Source organism: Lagopus leucura, unplaced genomic scaffold, assembly GCF_019238085.1.
Source record: "Lagopus leucura isolate 7727_CA_CO unplaced genomic scaffold, USGS_WTPT01 Super-Scaffold_100004, whole genome shotgun sequence".
Taxonomy (NCBI): Eukaryota; Metazoa; Chordata; class Aves; order Galliformes; family Phasianidae; genus Lagopus; species Lagopus leucura.
The window spans coordinates 48,191,483-48,208,765 of NW_024962264.1; the positions used below are offsets into that span (position 1 = coordinate 48,191,483).

Here is a 17,283-nt window from a genome sequence, read left to right on the forward strand (position 1 = left end):
ATTATATATATTACTATATATTACTATATATATTATTACACTATGATTCTTTCTAGGGGTGTATACCCACCTGGCATAGCCTCACATCTGCCTTTTGGAACGCACAAGTCATCAGGATATCACACAGTGCTGCACCAGCAGCCTGCAATTATTGGTGTATGAAGTCAAAACAAAACCTTTCATCTGCAAATCAGTGAAAAGCATGGAAAAGACCATGAGTTGCAGTGTAGAACTTCACCTCTGGGTAGGGAGGTACAGCAGAAAGGTTCCCAGTGGTAATAAAACGTTTGGTTTTGTTGCATGCAGGTTGTAAAATGTTACAGCAGCAGTACAGATACTTGCCTCCTTTCTCCCCTCTTCCTTTTGTGGTTGTCCCCTTTTTCCAGAAGATTAGAACTGAAAAGACTGTTGAATGTACCAGTATCAGTGTGGCCCCATTTTTTTTTCCTTGGTGCTCTGCTAAGTGGCTGTTTTTACTGTGGACTGTATAGCAAGTAGACATTTTGACTCAGTATCATACTGTTTAGCAAGATCTTCGGTATTCAAAGGAAAAGTATTTTACTACCCGTCATTCTATAGTCAAATAAAGAAAATTTAGTATGTAGTATGTTGTAGTATGTTTCCACTGCAGAGCATTCATCTATCCTGTCAGATTTTGTACGTTGGCTTTTACTTACATCTTCCTGTGTTCTGTATCTTGTGATGGGTCATTACCTTCCATGTGCATGGTGAATGCTTTCACCTGTTACAGAAGAGGGCAAGCTAGGTTGGTTTTCCAGTCTGTGCTGGTAGGAAGTCACAGCCTGTGAGCAGGTTAGCCCTGTGGATGTTGAGGTGTGTTTGCAAATTAGTTGTAGGTGGGACAAGGTTGCATTTATTTCAAGTAGGTTTGCACAGCTGACTTTCGTTTCCTTAATTGTCTGGATCAGTAACTGGTAACACCTGTGATCTGGCTTCCTCCTGTTCAGCTGCATTAATCAGCTGATGATTAAATTTAACTCCCTATTTTATCTGAGAACATACGCAAGCATATTTTTGTATGTTTTTTTCTTAATGCGTAATTTTTCTAGTAAATAACTAGTACTCAGACAGGTGATATTTTCTACCCCCAGAATGCACCCAGCTGTTTTACCTGATTTCTTTCCAAGTGCTCCTTCATGCGCAAGCGAATTTTATTATATACTGGCTAAATGTTACACAAATATTGTTGTTTTTAGTCTCTAGATTGACAATTTTCCTCTGCTGCTAGTTCTGTACAGTTACACTTCAAGGTCACTTCAGATTAGGTATTTCTGGTAGTATATTGTTGCAATAAATAATTGCGTTGTTTCCTCTGTATCTTTGGTTGATTTGTTTAAAAGAAATAATTTAGCCACATCATAGTACCTCACAAACAGCATATGCAAATATATATGCATACATATGTATGTTTATACGACAAGGACAGAAACAGTGTCTGTCTTCTTAAAATGAGCACAGTGACATTTCATGTCACGGCGCTGCTGAGGTATGGTTATTACCATACAATTCTGTAAACTATATGAACCTGAACTAATGTAAAACTGTTCCTCATTGTGTAATAAAGGCTTATCATTTTTCTGTTCCAGCATACACTGAGAGGCCCAATATGTATATTTTATGAACACCGGCATTATTGTGATATTTTGGAATTCATGAACCACTTATTTAAACTTACTCGTGTGTATTTGGTCTTGTGCTGTGCATACTTCACTGTGATACTGAGATAATTAATCTTTGTACATACCAGTATTTTGCATGATGTAGTTAAGTTATTGAAAGTTTTGTTTTCTTTTCACCTGGTTGGGAAAAGTGCAGGTAAGTTGTTTGTTTTGAAAATAAAAATGGGCCAGGTTGTTGGAGCAACCTCAGATATGTGTATGAACTGGGACAAGAACTCATTGAGAGCAGCCCTAAGGACTAGGACTAGGGGGTCCTGTTGGACAAAAAGCTTGATGCGAGCCTAGGCAACCAGAATTCGTGAGTGGTAACCCTGTGCACAGAGGGGAGGAGGGGTTGGACCCTTCCAACCCGAGGCATTATACAAATATGAATCTACTTCATGACTTATAAGAGCTTAGAGTCAGGAACTATGTAAGTGAATGCAGGAGAGGCTATAGAGGACATGCTGACGTGAATGTTTAGTATACTTGGGAATTTTTTTAATTGATTATATAATTGCATCTGATCCATGATATTGGGGTGCGATCCTTAAAGCACTTTATTGAATTTAAGCGTAATGATAAAGTTATGTTTCTTTTCTCAGATTAACCCTGAAATTGTAAATTGGTAACTTAAGAATTGAAAATGGCATTGTGAGAAAAGTTGTCTGGTTTGTGCCGTAAAGTGTAAGAGTCAATCAAATTATCATTCCATTTGTGTGTGAGTTTGCATGTGCCTAAGTGATGACAGCAGAAGTGAGAAGCATTGAGAAACAGGTAATAGAAGTGCTGAAGCACCTAGTAAGAAATGTTAGTTGGGCTAACAATAAACTTTGAATTCAGTAAAGATGTGAAGGAGGAAGATATAAAGCAACTGACAGTATAAATCAGGAAATTGTTTTAATCCATTATCTTTTTCTGTGTTTTTTTTCATGACAAGTGAAATAAAATATTCCATAAATACATTGTCCAACAGTTTCAAATAACTGACCTTCTACTATCTTCCACTAATTTAATGGGAAAAGTATGGAATTCTCACCATATCAGCTTCATAACAGTTTCCTAAACAAACTCCAGTGCTTCTGATGGAGTGGATTTCTTCCCATGGTCAGGTTGATCTGGAACAGGCTGTCTGTAGAGGTGGTAGATATCCTGTCCCTAGAGATGTTTAAGGCCAGGCTGGACAGGGCTCTGATCGACCTGAGCTAGCTGTAAGTATCCCTGTTCGTTGCAGCACAGTTGAACTAGATGGCCATTAAGGGTCCCTTCCAACTCATCTGGTTCTGCAGTTCATCTACCCTCCATTGTCGGTGTTTTGAAGCCTGTATCTGAAAGCTGTGAGTGAGTTGCTGGAATAGATGAGCTCCTGCTCATTGGTACAGTGCTTCCTTTCTTTTCAGTGTTGTTTTTTTCTTTTTTTGCTAGAGCAGTTTGTATGCCAGTGTCAGCCCCTCATGTCTGCTTGAGTGCTGGCGAAACGTCAGTCCAGGAGGTTATTGCAAGCTGACAGCCCTTGGAGCATAGCACCTGGTTAACAACACATAACATAATGACACTTCCAAAGCACTTTTAGCTGGGAAGTTTTAAAGAGCACTGGCTCTCTTCCCAGCCTCTGGAAAGTATATATTCCCCAGGAGAAAACTGCCCTTGCTGAGGTACAGCTGTTTTTCACAGAGATGCCTCTGCCTTTATAAAAAGTACTGTATTTTTTTTCCACTGGTGACATTTCTTATACGTATTTGTAATCTCATATAAATTTGGGAGCGTCTCTAATTATGATATGAATTGTTGGCACATTCTTCAGTTCATAATAGATTTGTCAGCAGAGCCAGCATTTTATCCCTGTGTTGGCACTGTTGATGAGGTTGGGCTTTTTTTTCCTACCCTATTATAAAACCAGTTCAAAATAATGTTACTTCTGACAGCCAGGGTTGTATGCAAAATGTTCATTATGTTCTTTTATTTGCATTGTTTTGAGCAAGTATGGATGTTGCAAGTAGAGCCATTGCAAGTATGGATGTTGCAAGTACAGCCATTGCAGGTTCTGGTTTTCTGTTATTATTTCTTTCTTTTGATAAGCTGATTTTGATTAGCAGAAATGCATGCTCTGCTAGCATGCATTGACAAAGGAAAGTAGTGTGATGAAGGGAGCAGAACAGGTTACATCACAATTCCAGATATTTCTTTGTATGTTGTGTTTTAATGTACCTAAAGCTAAACTCTATTAGAAAAGCTAGTTTATCTGATGGTATTGGGTAACAGCCATATTGGAATGGCTCTTTGTTAAGTTTTCCCTCTCTTTATAGGCTAATTCAAGCCACAAAGGCTTTCGTGCCTTATTTTGAGATCAGTAAGTCAAGTTTTTCTTGGTGTTCCTGTCCCTAGGAATAGTAGTACCTGCTGTGTTTTGTTTGCATCAGGTGAAGACCTATGAAAAAAAAAAACATTCGTATCTTTTTAACATTGATTCATTTTCTGTTTTTTCTTTCTTTTTTTTTTTTTTTTTCCCTGTTCCCAGCAGATATATGGAGTGATCAATCATTTCAGACAGACCCAGACTTACCACCTGGATGGAAAAAAATCAATGATATTGCTGGAATCTATTACTGGCATATACCTACAGGAACAACTCAGTGGCAACGTCCTGTGTCTGTTCAAACAGATCTTCAGGGCTCAAGGAAAGGCTCACTTGGTTCCATTACACCATCTCCTACTCCAGAAACTGAGGTAACACGCTGTCCTGATGTGTGCTGTGTACCATTAAAAAAAATAAAAAGAAGACATACCTTCTTGACATGTTTGAACGTTACCTAAAGTAAGCTTTAGAATATGAGGCCTGATGCTATTCCGAAGTAGAGCTTCTTGTTGACAATATATTGTAATTGCCTACTTTTCATGTGTATTTTCTAATGGCTATGCCTCATAAAGCATCCTAAACTTGGGATGTGTAGGATGAAATCAAACATCATATCTCGCATAAATAAGTCAGTGCGTGATTGATGTGAAATGACTGCAGTATGTGCTGAAGCGTTACTCCATTATATGGGTACATAAAATTTCTGCACATTATAGCTATCTTTTTCCTAGACTATTTGTAATTGCATCTTCTTTTTGGTTCACATAGTAGGAGGGAGTATCACACAAAGAATTCATTTGAGACAGCAGCTGCTTTACAGGGTAGTTGCTATTAAATAAATATCAAGTATTCTCAAGAGTAAGCCTCTTAACATCTTGTCAGTGCAAAATATCTGCGTGAGTAGATCACTGTGTTGCAGTCAGTCTTTAACTAGAAACAGAAAGATGTTCTCTCTTTCTGCATGGGCTGAAAGAGCAATATATGATACTGCCTTTTAAAATAATCCTTGAAGGCACACTTGAGAAGGTTGATTGAATGTTGTATACATAGAAATATAAAATAAATACTGGGAAGGAAGAGTATGCTTCAAAAATGGAATCACATTGGTTTTTAATGTAGACTTGACTTCTGTGGAGTGAACCATTAACACGATAACAGATTATTTTGAAACGTAATCCTTTTTTGTTCTGACTTTCCAGAAGAATGTCTACAGCTTTATGGAATCAATTGAAGTCTTTGTACTAGCTTTGATTTTTGTATCAGGCAGTATTTGATTATTATTTTCTTAATGTATTTAGGTATGACATTTTTTGTGTTCTTGACTTTATTGATACATGCTCCAAAATAACATAGGTGAAAAGCAAGGGGAGTTAAGGACATTCAAATATGTGTTACAGTTTTGACCCTGAAACTTTTATCCTGTATAGGCTTAAACATGCACATTCTTGTTTATTATTTCAGAAAGATTGCTCCCATGTGTTCACAACTGCTACTCATAAGGTTGCCAAACTTGACCACACCATTTTAGTTACAGTTCACATCAGTAAGGTGCCTGTTCACCAAACACACTGGAAATCATTTCTGAGAGAGATTCATGCAGAAAGAACATCAATTGGTATCAATCATGTAGAAAATAAGAAAAAAAAAATCACAAATGTGCCATATAAATTCCTGCAAATTCTTCCAACTTCAAATGTCTGGACTGTGTAAGTGAGGGATATATAACTTCAACATTAAGTATTTCTCTAGAATATGGACAACATATGGGCTTCAATAGGGAAGCTGTAGATGTCCTTCATGACCACCCAGAAATCAGTTAGGTTAGTAAATTGCAGAAGGAGAATGCATATATTCTTTTGAATTATTTTTCTACCTCTGTTTAAAATGTCTTTGCAGTGAAAATGTTAGACCTGGTAATGTGGCATATGGACCTTTAATCTTTTATAATTTTCATTTCTTTAAACAGAGAATAATTATAGCAGCACAGATCTTAGTACAGTGTGAATGTATAAAATAAGAATACTTGAAGAGCTATTCTAAAATGCCATATATATGCCATATATATAACTCAAATTAAACTTAGATTTTGATGTGGATGTGCTAGTGCACTGAAGAATTGGATCCAGTCAAGCATATGCATTTCTATGGCAGGATCAATACAATATACTGTATCTTAAAAGATTATGTCGAAAATAAACAAGTTCCTGATACTATTATTAGTATGTTAATATTATATGCCTATTTTAATTGTAGATATAAACTGAGGAATTCATCTCTTGAAGGTTTCTGTGTTCACCAATAAGCTTCTAACATGCTCCTATTTAAATAATACTGATTTTTTGACTATCATTACTAAGAAAGCACTGCAATAAAATACCAGCACATTGATAGAATTAATTTGGAAATCTGTGTCTGTCAGTCTGACAAAAAAGATGTGGAATTTGATCTAGAATGAGGCTCCCAAATGTCTGTACCCTGGTGCTGCCATTGGCAGCAGTGGTTGTGGTGGACAGGTTCCAGTTTGAGGCTGGAGCACTTTGAGCTGTGTACTGCTGGTTCCCATAGAGCTGCTCAGAGTACAGGCTTCCAAACTGATCTGGCTTGGAAGGGCTGCTTTAGTTCAACTCCATGGGCAGGAATTTGTATTGTTTTCTTCTGAAAATCTTTTTGATGGATGAAAGGGCAATCTAGGATTGAAGATTGGTGCGGGTAGCATTTCTTATTTGTCTTTATGGGCTTTTGTCACTCCATAACAATTATTTTATCACTTTTGTTTGTGAAGCATTAAGTGCTAGTCTTGAGTTTGTTTGGGCTATTCCAGCTTTTAGATTAGTCAAATAAACATATAGAATTATAGATATTTTTTTTTGTTCCTTGAGTAATGCTATTTTTACCCTTTGTCTTGTTCCTTCTTTATTAATTTGTTTGTTATTTATTTTAGCTTTGTGTCCCTGTCTCTTAAATGATGTGACATACAGAAACTTTGCTTCATTTGGTAGAATGTGGCTCACAGCTGAGGGCAGTCAACAAAAATAGCCAGTTTTATTCCATGCCTGGTTGCAGGCAGTTAGCATGAAGTACAACAGATGCTTAGCATTGAACAGCAAGTTACAAGAAAATGAGCATGGAAAAATGGTGCTGTAATGCGCACAAATGGCACAAAGGGCTTTAAAAAATGAAGAATACAAAAACGTCTTACTCTTGCTCAGGCTGTGAGACAGTTTTACTTTTCAAGATAATTAGTGAATTTCAATCTAAACCAATTGCAGGTTACACATTATGCGAAAATTCTGCACATTTAGCAGAAGTGCTAATAAACACTAAGTATGGCTAACCTGGATTATTCTTTCCCTTTCTACTCCAAAAGCTACTACTAGCAAAAGCACAAAAACAAAACCACATGGACAGGTGGTTAAAGTTCACTTAGTTGGCTCTTTTCTTCTCTGCATTGATGACTGACTTCCTTTGTAAATCCTCATGTTTTGTATGTTTTCTTCCAAATTTTAGAGAAATTACTGCCTTTTTCCCATTTCCTGTGCAGAGAGAAGGGGCTTAATTTTCAATAAGAACTTCTTTGAGGTCCCAGTAGAACGTGGTGATGGTAGTTGTCTTCTTAAAGTCTGATTCATCACACACCTGGATCACCTCTAGATGTTATTCCATAGGTAACATAATTGCCAACAGCTAATAATTTAAAAATGAGGGGCTTAGTAGCAAAAGCTAACAACCATTAATTAAGTCAGAGGCATGTTTGGGAGGAGTTACTGTGGGAGTTGTTTTTAACCAATAATTACTCCAGGCGAGATTTCCTGAGAACACTTCTGAGATGTGAGATCCATACTGTGAATTAATGTACTGAGTATGTGGGTTCTGCTTGGCCTTAGTGCACAGCTTGTCTTGGGAGGGGCTATTATTAATTATTATTAATTATGGGAAATCTTGATGATTTGGGGAGCTATTTGGGGGGCTTCCCTGTGGGGAAGGAGGAGGGGACAGCTCCAACATTAGTTGCTCCTCCTAGGCTTTGCAGGGAAGGACAAAACTCAGATTGCCATAGTGTTAAATGCACTATTGCCTTATTAATTGCACCACTCTGAATGCATCAGAGCTATTAGAAAGCTAAATGGAAAATGAGAGAGTGGATGGTTTGTTTTGTTTTCTTAAATAAAAAAAAAAAGTTCCAAGATTTTACAAAAGTACTTTCTCAACAAAAAATCTCTCTGCACTCCTTATTAATCCTTCTTCCCTTCACTTTGTTCCTCGTGCTTTTTCCCTAGAAAATATTTGATCTTTACCTTGTATGTATCTTCTCCTTGTGTATATCATTGTGTTGCAGTTCTAGTTCCAGTAGTATTAGTCCCTTAACAAATGTGGCAATCAAATGGAAATCCTTGTGTTTCCCCTAAACTGCTGTTTACCAGGCTGTAGCAGCTGTGGCCAACATTCATATTCAGATTTATTTTGCTTGCTTTTAAGATCATAGTTAAAGAATAATTTCATTGTTCGTTCCTAATTTATATTAACTTTCCTTGTTTCAATCATTTGTTTTGGTAAGTAACTGTTAGAAGCATGTCTTTTCTTCCCTTTCCTCCAAATGCCATGGTATAGTAATTAGCTGAAGTTTGAGGTGATCTGTTCCCTAACCCATCCTGTAAATATCAATGCTAACAACAGTGTCTTGTGTTTTTTTTTTCTTTTTCTTTTTCTTTTTTTTTTTTTTATCAATGTGCTTCTTCCTGTGTGAATAATTATGTGTCTAGAAACAGCCATGGAGTGATTTTGCTGTACTGAATGGGGGAAAGATTAATAGTGACATTTGGAAGGCAAGTATATTGTCAGATTTTAGAACCTTTAATACTGTTACCCTTGTTTTTTGCATGGCAGTGGCTGTTTTTTTCCCTTTTATTTCTCCATGAATGTCATTCATAACTTAGGCCGAAGTGAATGGGGGTACTGCTAAGGATGTGTAGCTCACAAACATGCTGCCTTTTCTGATCTTTCCACGTGGAATGGATTCAGTCTAAACTTGCAGGGCAACTGCCATGATATAACAAATAAGATGCCTGCACTGAATGAAATGCAGCTTGAGAATACATATGCATGCCTCTTTTCAACTTCAGCCAGAAATACTGTCGCTTCTTTGCAGGGAGGATTTAATTTCCCTTTGAAATAAGAAATAACACGGCGGTGTCCTTAATACTGCATTGACCAAACTGCCTTTATCTGTAGGACCTGCATGCAGCCACTGTGAACCCAGACCCAAGTCTGAAAGAGTTTGAAGGAGCAACATTGCGCTATGCCTCCTTGAAGCTCAGGTACGATGGCTTCAGAAATTCCCATGGAGTAACCAGTTTCGTATGGTGTTTTCCTTAATTTTTACCTTATTTTTAAGTTGATGTTTGTTTGTTTGTTTGTTTGTTTTTAACAGAAATGCTCCACAGTCTGATGATGATGATTCTTGTAGCATCAACAGTGATCCAGAAGCTAAGGTCTGTAAGAAAATACACTGTGAGATAACAGTTAAAATTTGCAATTGTGAACATAAGTTGCAAGCTGCAGAATGTCTCCTAGGTTGTGAAGTTTAATGTACTCCTCCTTTTGGCACAATATAGGTTGACCATGCAAGACTAATTTTTTCAGAGGAATTTGCAATTTAAAGTTTTATTCCATTTGGTCAGGATAGTGTGACCAAGAGCCAAGAATTTGCTTGTTACAGCTGAAGAGTAAGTGGTAATAACTGACCCCTTGCACAACCAAGCGAGTTTTCTGTTCTAAGTAAGAGAGAGGCTTGTTTTTTGTTATGGCTGGACAGCTTCCTGGGGCTTTCATTGATGGCAGTGGCTCTTTATTCTCAAGTTTGTCCCCTCTTTAAATGCTCTTTGCTCAAGTGTCTGCTTCAACTCTCAGATACTAACAAGGAAGCTGCTTTTTTGAAAAAGGAACTTTGTATTTCAGAGAACAGAGAATGCAGTCTAGTTTGAGGATAAAATTTATCGGTAAAAATGAGACTACTATGTGAACAAGCACCATAATTAAATTAGGGCCTTCAGTGATGTAATCTAAACTTTCTGAGGAGAAGGAAGCAGCAGGAGGTTTTGAAAGCTTGTGCACATGTCTCCAGATTGGTCTTGTTGACAATTTTGCCATGTGCTTGCATCCATTTTTAAGAATGTATGCGAATCTCTAAAATTGGAAATCCAACTAGTTTAAATGAGCGCCTTTGCTGCCATACACCTGCAGTGACTGACAGGAGCAGAAGCTACTTACATGCAGAAAGACAGTATGAAACAGATTTAATAATTATAATAGCATTAACGATATATTTTAGGAGAGAAAACAGACTGATCAGGGTACTTTGTCGTCTTGATTATTTGGCTTGTGATGTTTAAATCAGATGTAAATAAGTTTGTATCTCTTGGCAGGCTGGCAGTTAAAAAGCAAGGCTTCAGCTGCTCTCGTTATAATGACAGGCACAGTAAATGGAGTGGGGGAGTGATGAGCATTAGGTACCAGTCTTCAGAAAGCTGTTCCTTTCAAATGTCTTACAGTGTGGAAAGCATTGCAAGTAGCTGACATTTTGGTATGTTTCACTCTTCACTGGATAATTAGCACTGGAGGAGTCCTTGTGTGGAGTGTTTGTGTGGACAAGGAACACTGGTCATCATCTCCCTCCTGTATGACTAGCTGTTAAGCTACACAATTTATGGAGCTGATACCTATCCAGTATCAGCAAAATGAGATGAAGCCAAGAGCTTGTCCACAGCAACTGGCTTTTTTTCTCCTGTGTAGGCCAAATTGTGCTGATGATGCTTACATGAGTAATTGTAGCTGAGCACTGAAACATTCGCTGAAGTGGCTGAAAGGAGCAGGACAAGAAATGGAGTAGGAATTATACAATTGTTTTATATTTATTGCATCACTTGAGCGCTGATGTGCTATCTATCACTGCCTGGCAGGGCTATTGTGGTACAGTTCAGCAGCTTGAGCCTTACCCTGCAGCTCCAGAGGCTGAGGGCAGAGCTTCCAGCTGCTGTATGGCTATACCTTGCAGAGATGGGAGGTGGGTCTGGGAACACCAGGAAAATCTTTGCCTCTGGAAAAAAGTCATGGAAAGGCAGATGTGGTAGGAGGGTTCCTTGTTAGTCCATTTTATCCAACTTATTGTGAGAGTAAAAGAAGTGCAATAGGATTTAAAACAGGTGACCTGATGCTTGGATAGATCAGATTTCTAGCTTCTTCAGCTTCTCTGCCACGTTACTTGCCTTACTGCATTGGTTTGATGCTTGCTTCTGCGTGGCAGCAAGCACAGCCTCAGAGAAGGAAGCTTTGTAACTCATTAAACTCTGTGTTAGAAGAATTTGTCAAAGTGGGCCTTGTTAGAGAGATGCTAGAGACTTTAAATCTGTTTAAGCCTATCCACGATAGTGGCCAGTACATAAAAAGAAAAATAAAAGTAAAAATGTCTTTAGGCACACAGATCAGTGCTGTCTTTCAGTAAAGGGAACTGTGCCACCATGTGGAAGTCTCTAGTAGTTCCCTTCCCCAAAGGTGGTCTGCTTCTGAAAGGACTGTAGTGTTGTAAACAAGTCAATGTTGTGAAAAGCATGTCATAGAATTCATGCAGTTCCTGTAAGAAAAGTTATTTACTCAGCTTTGAGCTGCGCATCCTTGGCAGGTCGGTGCAGGTTTTCTGCACAGGACCATAAAAGGGAAGGGAAAGGACAAGAAAGAGGAGGATGATTAGATTGAGCTTCTCCATTTCAGTGATTCATTTTTGTAGGAATTTCTTGAAGAGGTGGCTCGTTGCACTTGACAGGGATACTAATTCTGCATGTGAAACATGCGCGACTGGAAATGAGTTTTGAATTGGTCCTAGGAGACAGATCATAACTTTCCTAGTTAATTTATTGAGAAACATGCATTCCTACTTGAGTCTCAAGGAAGGTAAAAAGATGCTTTTACCAATCCTGGACCATAAACTCATCTGGGCTACGTCTTGGCTTTTTTCCCTGTGCAGGTACAAACAAACTGAACCTCTTAGGAAATCTGTCTCCATCCCTAGGGATGGGATGATAAATAGAGGAGTTGTGCAGCTCAGTTTCTCCTAATTCTATACAGAATCAGCCTATTTGACTGGACATTTGAACCTGCCTGTATTCTTTCAGTTTAGGTGTGGTTTTCTGCATAGGCTTAATGTAGTCCTGTATGGATTTTCTAATTTCCTGCCCCCCTATTAGCTTGTTCAGCAGGGCTCTACTTTTCACCCTTGCCATTTTAAAATAGCTATATATTGATATCTAAGAATTGTGAAGAAGTATCTATACCTGCTGAAGTACTGGGCAATTGCTTCAAAAGTCTGTTTTCTAATTTAAAAGCCAGTAAATGTTCAGGATCTTGAAAGGAAGAAGAGATAATTTCTACATTTTGTAGAGGTACAAGATGCTGCTAACAGGTACTTGAATGTGATGATTTACCTGTAAGTCAATGGAAAGAAGCTGAAGGCATGGAAAGTGATGAACGTGGTGATGAATTGTTAAGCATACTTGGGTGTTTTGATTGACACGCGGCTGTCTTGTGGTTATCGTGAATGTAGCCTGTAAATATCACTGTTGAAATAACTTTTACATAATACTAAGTAGCTCCCAAAGAGTTAAACGTTATCTCTTTGATGTGTCTCTTGCTATGAAGGTAGGTGCTGTGTCTTTTGGAGAGATCCCATTTCTGCATGTTTCTTACCTTCTCCAGAAACACATATCCTGGGTAGACTCAGGGCCACTAGCAAATAGTCGGTCTGTCCCCATGATGATGGTGGTGGGCTGCGGATGATTCAGACTTCTGATGCAAGTGAAGAGCTAACCAGAGACAAGTAGTTTTTGTCATGTCTAGTAATTACAAGAAAGGATGAATTTTCCATGTTAAAGGGCATAATTCTTTCCCATTCAGAATAGCTTCTGGATTATTGGTGCAAACAGGAAATAGTCAAGCTTATCCAGTAGTTTCACTGTTCACCTCATATTGCATCTAATTTTCTCATGAGCATATGAAGCTCTACAGAAAGCTTTAGTTCAGTCCATCTCAATTAAAATTTGAGGTTGCCACCTTCTTAAAAGATGAGTGCCTGTTTCTCTGACTGTTGTAGCAGCTCTGTTTTCTGGCTTTAATATTTAACAATGTTTGATCAGGTTTATTACTTCAAATGAGTTTTTTCCAATATTATATAGAACAGATCTAAAATATCCATCCGTTGGTGTGCATTAAAAAGAGTGTGGCCAGCAGATTGGGGGAGTGATCTTCTCCCTCTACTCTGCCCTGGTGAGGCCACATTTAGAATACTGTGTCCAGTTCTGGGCTCCCCAGCCCAAAAAAGATGGGGATCTTCTAGAAGAATTGCCACAGAGTTGATAAAGGGCCTGGAGCATCTCCCATATGTGGAAGGCTGAGTAACCTGGGTCTGTTCAGCCTGAGGAAAAGAAGACTGAAGGGGGATCTGATTAATCTTAATAAATATCTGAAGGAAGGTCAGAGGAAAATGGATTAGGTCGGGCTCTTCTTGGTGGTATGCAGTGATAGAACAAGGAGCAATGGCCTAAATCTTGAACATAGGAAGAAGTTCTGTGCAAGCATGTGGAAGAACTTCTTTACAGCAAGGGTGACAGAGCTGTGGAACTGCTTGCCCAGAGAGGTTGTGAAGTCTCCTTCTATGAACATATTCATAGAATATTTGATGTACCTGTGTGACGTATTGTAGGTTGTGTGCTTTGGCAGTGGGGATGGATTCAATGACCTCTTGAGATTCCTTCCAAATAATCTTGCCAGTAGCTGAAAGTTTCTTGTGAGCAGCAGAATTATATATTGTGGGGATTAGCCCAAAGAGTACTTATAAAGTTCTTTCAAGACTAAACTTCAGCCAGTAGAACACCCAAGGGCATCTTTAGAAGTGCAGTTTTTTGCATTGATTTGAATACTCAAAATAGAAGAAAACATAATATTCAGTGGACGTGGATCTTCCTTAAACAATGTGTGTGAGTGTTTTAAAACAAAGGAAATAGAATACAAGTTAAGTAGTTTCAAAATTTTGTTTCTGTTTGCTATAGGCTTATTGTAGACTTTCAGGGGGTAGCATGATAATTTGGAAATAAAATATTTTAAATAAGTAAAATCAACATAAACATTCCAGAGAAATTTGAAGAGGTTTTGGGGGGGTTATGGTTTTTCCTTTGTTTCAAACACAAAAAGGCACCCTTAGCTACCTCCCCTTCTCACTTTTCAGGAAGTCATTTCAGTAGCTTTTAGAACTGCATGAAAACAGATTTTCAGTTTGAAACATCCAGTGAATAGTTGAAGAGAGGTCAGTCGCGACAGTCATTGTATCAAAGCAAGATTTTATCTGTCTCTCCTTCTTTGCAGCCTCTCAGTAGAAAAGGTGAGCAATGAGGAAAGCAATTCCTGAGCTGGTTGGTTGCTTATGAATTTGGCTCCCTGCCATGAGCATTAAGGCACACTCCCAGCTGTGGAGATGCTGCAGATAAATGATGCAGGTGTGCTAAAGCACTCTGCTTCACAAGCAGTTTTAGAAGCAGCAGACTGAAGCACTAAAATACATCGCTAGAACTTTTTCTTAATGCTTTTTCATTTTGTGTATTAGATGCCTTGAAGAATGTGTCTGTGTATTCATTCTTTCGCCATACTGACACATACTACCAACATCTATTGTATCATTAAATGATGCTGTAAGTAATCATGTTATGATGTGATATATATATACTAATACAGATTTTCATCTATATGATATTTTCTTCCACCTTGTCCTAAATGTAGTCAAATACAAAGATACAATACAAATAATCAAATACAAAGATGAGTCCAAGAAAGAGGAAGAAATAAGAGTTTTTCCCAAATCTCAGCAACTGACTTTTTAATGATACAAATAGCTGCAGTAAGTTTATCTGTTACAATATATGCATAAAGGTCTGGGATAAAATATTTTAATTTCATGAGCCCTTCAAGATCCTGTGGTATGTTGCATGTCCTTCACTCCTAGAAATCCCATCTATCTTTGGGATCTAATTACATGTGAGCCTGTTCTGGTGGATCAGGACATGGATGACCGAGCAGCAGGAAGGATGTATAGGGAAAGATTTTCTTGAAGCCTTTCTCAGAAAAATGTATTAAAAAAAAAAAAAAAAAAAAAAAAAACATTCCTTGTGGGAAAGAAAATGGAAGGTGCTTTAAAATTTAACATAAATTTCCAGGTTTGTAGATCAATAATAGCATCTTGAATTTCAGGGTATTATCAGTATTTTATTTTTTAAGATACACTGTACAGAAGGGTTACATCAGGCTGCTGCATTTCTACAGGACTGGGAAAAGATGAAATATGAGCATCCTTTTGTCTCAGGTCATGCTTTTCCAAGTGCCGTGCCGTCTGTGTGTGGCATGGGTTATGTGGGAGTGCAGCACAGGCTGGCTGGAGCTTCCCACCTGCTCCTAGCAGGACTGCTGCCAGGTGACGGTGTTTCTTACATTTTCTTATTTTTAATTAATCATAATTTATTTGGTACTTTGCAGCACAGTATCAGCTCTTTCAGGGCTAGCATACTTATGTGTATGACTTACAAAAGGAGTCCTGGGAGCAGACAGAAAGTGAGAGCAGAAGTCTCATTCATATTCACATCCCAGGAGTGGAAAGCTCCTCATGCTGTTCTGGGATCAATAGGTTCAGAGTGCAGGAAGCTCCCAGTTTAGCTCAGCCTATGCTGCTATTGCTGGCCTCTTTGCTAAAACACTGGTGAAGTAATCACAGCTTGCAGCCCTTCATACTCCCACTGGAGACTGATTATTTTACCTCTAAAGCAATATATAGCCTCTGCCAGCTCCAGCTTTAGAGCAAGACTGTTAGTTGTGAACTGCCTTTTGAATATCTGTTCATCATGTTACTGCTACAAAATGAACTGATCAGAAGATAAATTTGTGTTTCTCTTCAATTATTCATATTAACTTGCCAGTTCAGAGTGGCTTGGAGAAGCAGCCTTGGCTTGCCTCTGATGTCACAAAGTTTATCATTCTGTTGCTCACATTTTTAATGAAAAAATGCTGAGTGTGTATTGATGTGTATATGTATTTATGCATGTTATGCATATACATGATGTGTAGTACATATACCCAATTTAAAAACAGCATGATAAAACTTGGTGGGTTATTTGTGTGTCGTGAAAACTAGATTTATGGAGGAAGTTAATCTAAGAATAAATTGAAATGGAACATGGTGTTGAATGACACAGCAGTGTTTAGATAGCTCTAACCAGTATGCACATTTATTTTGGTAGTAGTTCTCAGTTGCACTGTAGAGAAACAGAAGTCTCCAGTGCCAGTATTTCTTGCATTTCAACAAAGAAAAGAGGAGTGGAAAGTAACAATTATCACTTAAGAATATAAAAACTTGAGATATACATTGCATAGTGATACTATGTCACTCCTCATGGGGCGTACAACATTCCATAGCTCTGCAGTGCTGCAGGGAGACAATGGGACAGTGAATGGGGCCTCAGGCATGGGAGGCCACAGGGGCTTGTGAATCAAGATTCATCAACTTGAGATTCATGTTCATTTGAGTCTCTTTCAACAAGTGGAATGGATCAGAAGTGATCTAACTTATTGACTTTGGATGCTGTCATATAATTGCTGGAAAAAAAAAAAAATTGCTCTTTAAAATGTTGTTTCTGCAGAGACATGAAATCTTGACAGCTCAAGACAAGTTTTTTTGCTATGGATTCATTACATTTGAGAGTTCACGTAAAGACTTATTCTTTTTTTTTTTTTTTTTTTGCCTTTTTGTCTTTTTTCTTCAAGTTGAATATCATGCATTCTACCTTTGAAAGTATGTATAATAGTGCTAAGTAAAGTGCTTTAAGCTGCATTAAAACCTCTCACATCCATCTGCCTGCAGAAGAGAGCCCTCATCAGAAAAGTAAATATGTAACATGGTTAAAGATAACAAACACAAAACATTAGTTTTTAAGAAATGAATGCACACATTCTTCCATACCCTACAAATTCCTGCAGGGCTTGTCTTTACAGACAAAGGAAATGTGTATTTGTTGGGGTCTCTTGTGTGTTGAATATTCTAGTTGTGCTCAAGTTAGTCTATAGTTCAGTTATTCTACAAGATAAACCCTAATTTGAGCTTTCTTGTAACAGTCATCCTGTGTTGGTTTCTGGTGAAAAGTGTCTGCCTTTTCTTTACAGAGG

General features: G+C 38.1%; 1 protein-coding gene across 14 annotated transcripts in view; it reads left to right on the forward strand.

The window, feature by feature from the left end:
• Positions 1–17,283, forward strand: part of APBB2 (amyloid beta precursor protein binding family B member 2) — a 153,502-nt gene that overhangs the window by 86,198 nt on the left and 50,021 nt on the right. For 9 of the 14 annotated variants that reach the window (XM_042870638.1, XM_042870637.1, XM_042870640.1 and 6 more), the window contains 4 exons: positions 4,198–4,406; positions 8,796–8,858; positions 9,265–9,350; positions 9,464–9,524. In XM_042870638.1, coding sequence (XP_042726572.1) covers positions 4,198–4,406; positions 8,796–8,858; positions 9,265–9,350; positions 9,464–9,524 — 419 coding nt within the window. The remainder of the gene's footprint in view (positions 1–4,197; positions 4,407–8,795; positions 8,859–9,264; positions 9,351–9,463; positions 9,525–17,283) is intronic. The other 5 variants (XM_042870641.1, XM_042870647.1, XM_042870648.1 and 2 more) reach the window with 3 other exon arrangements.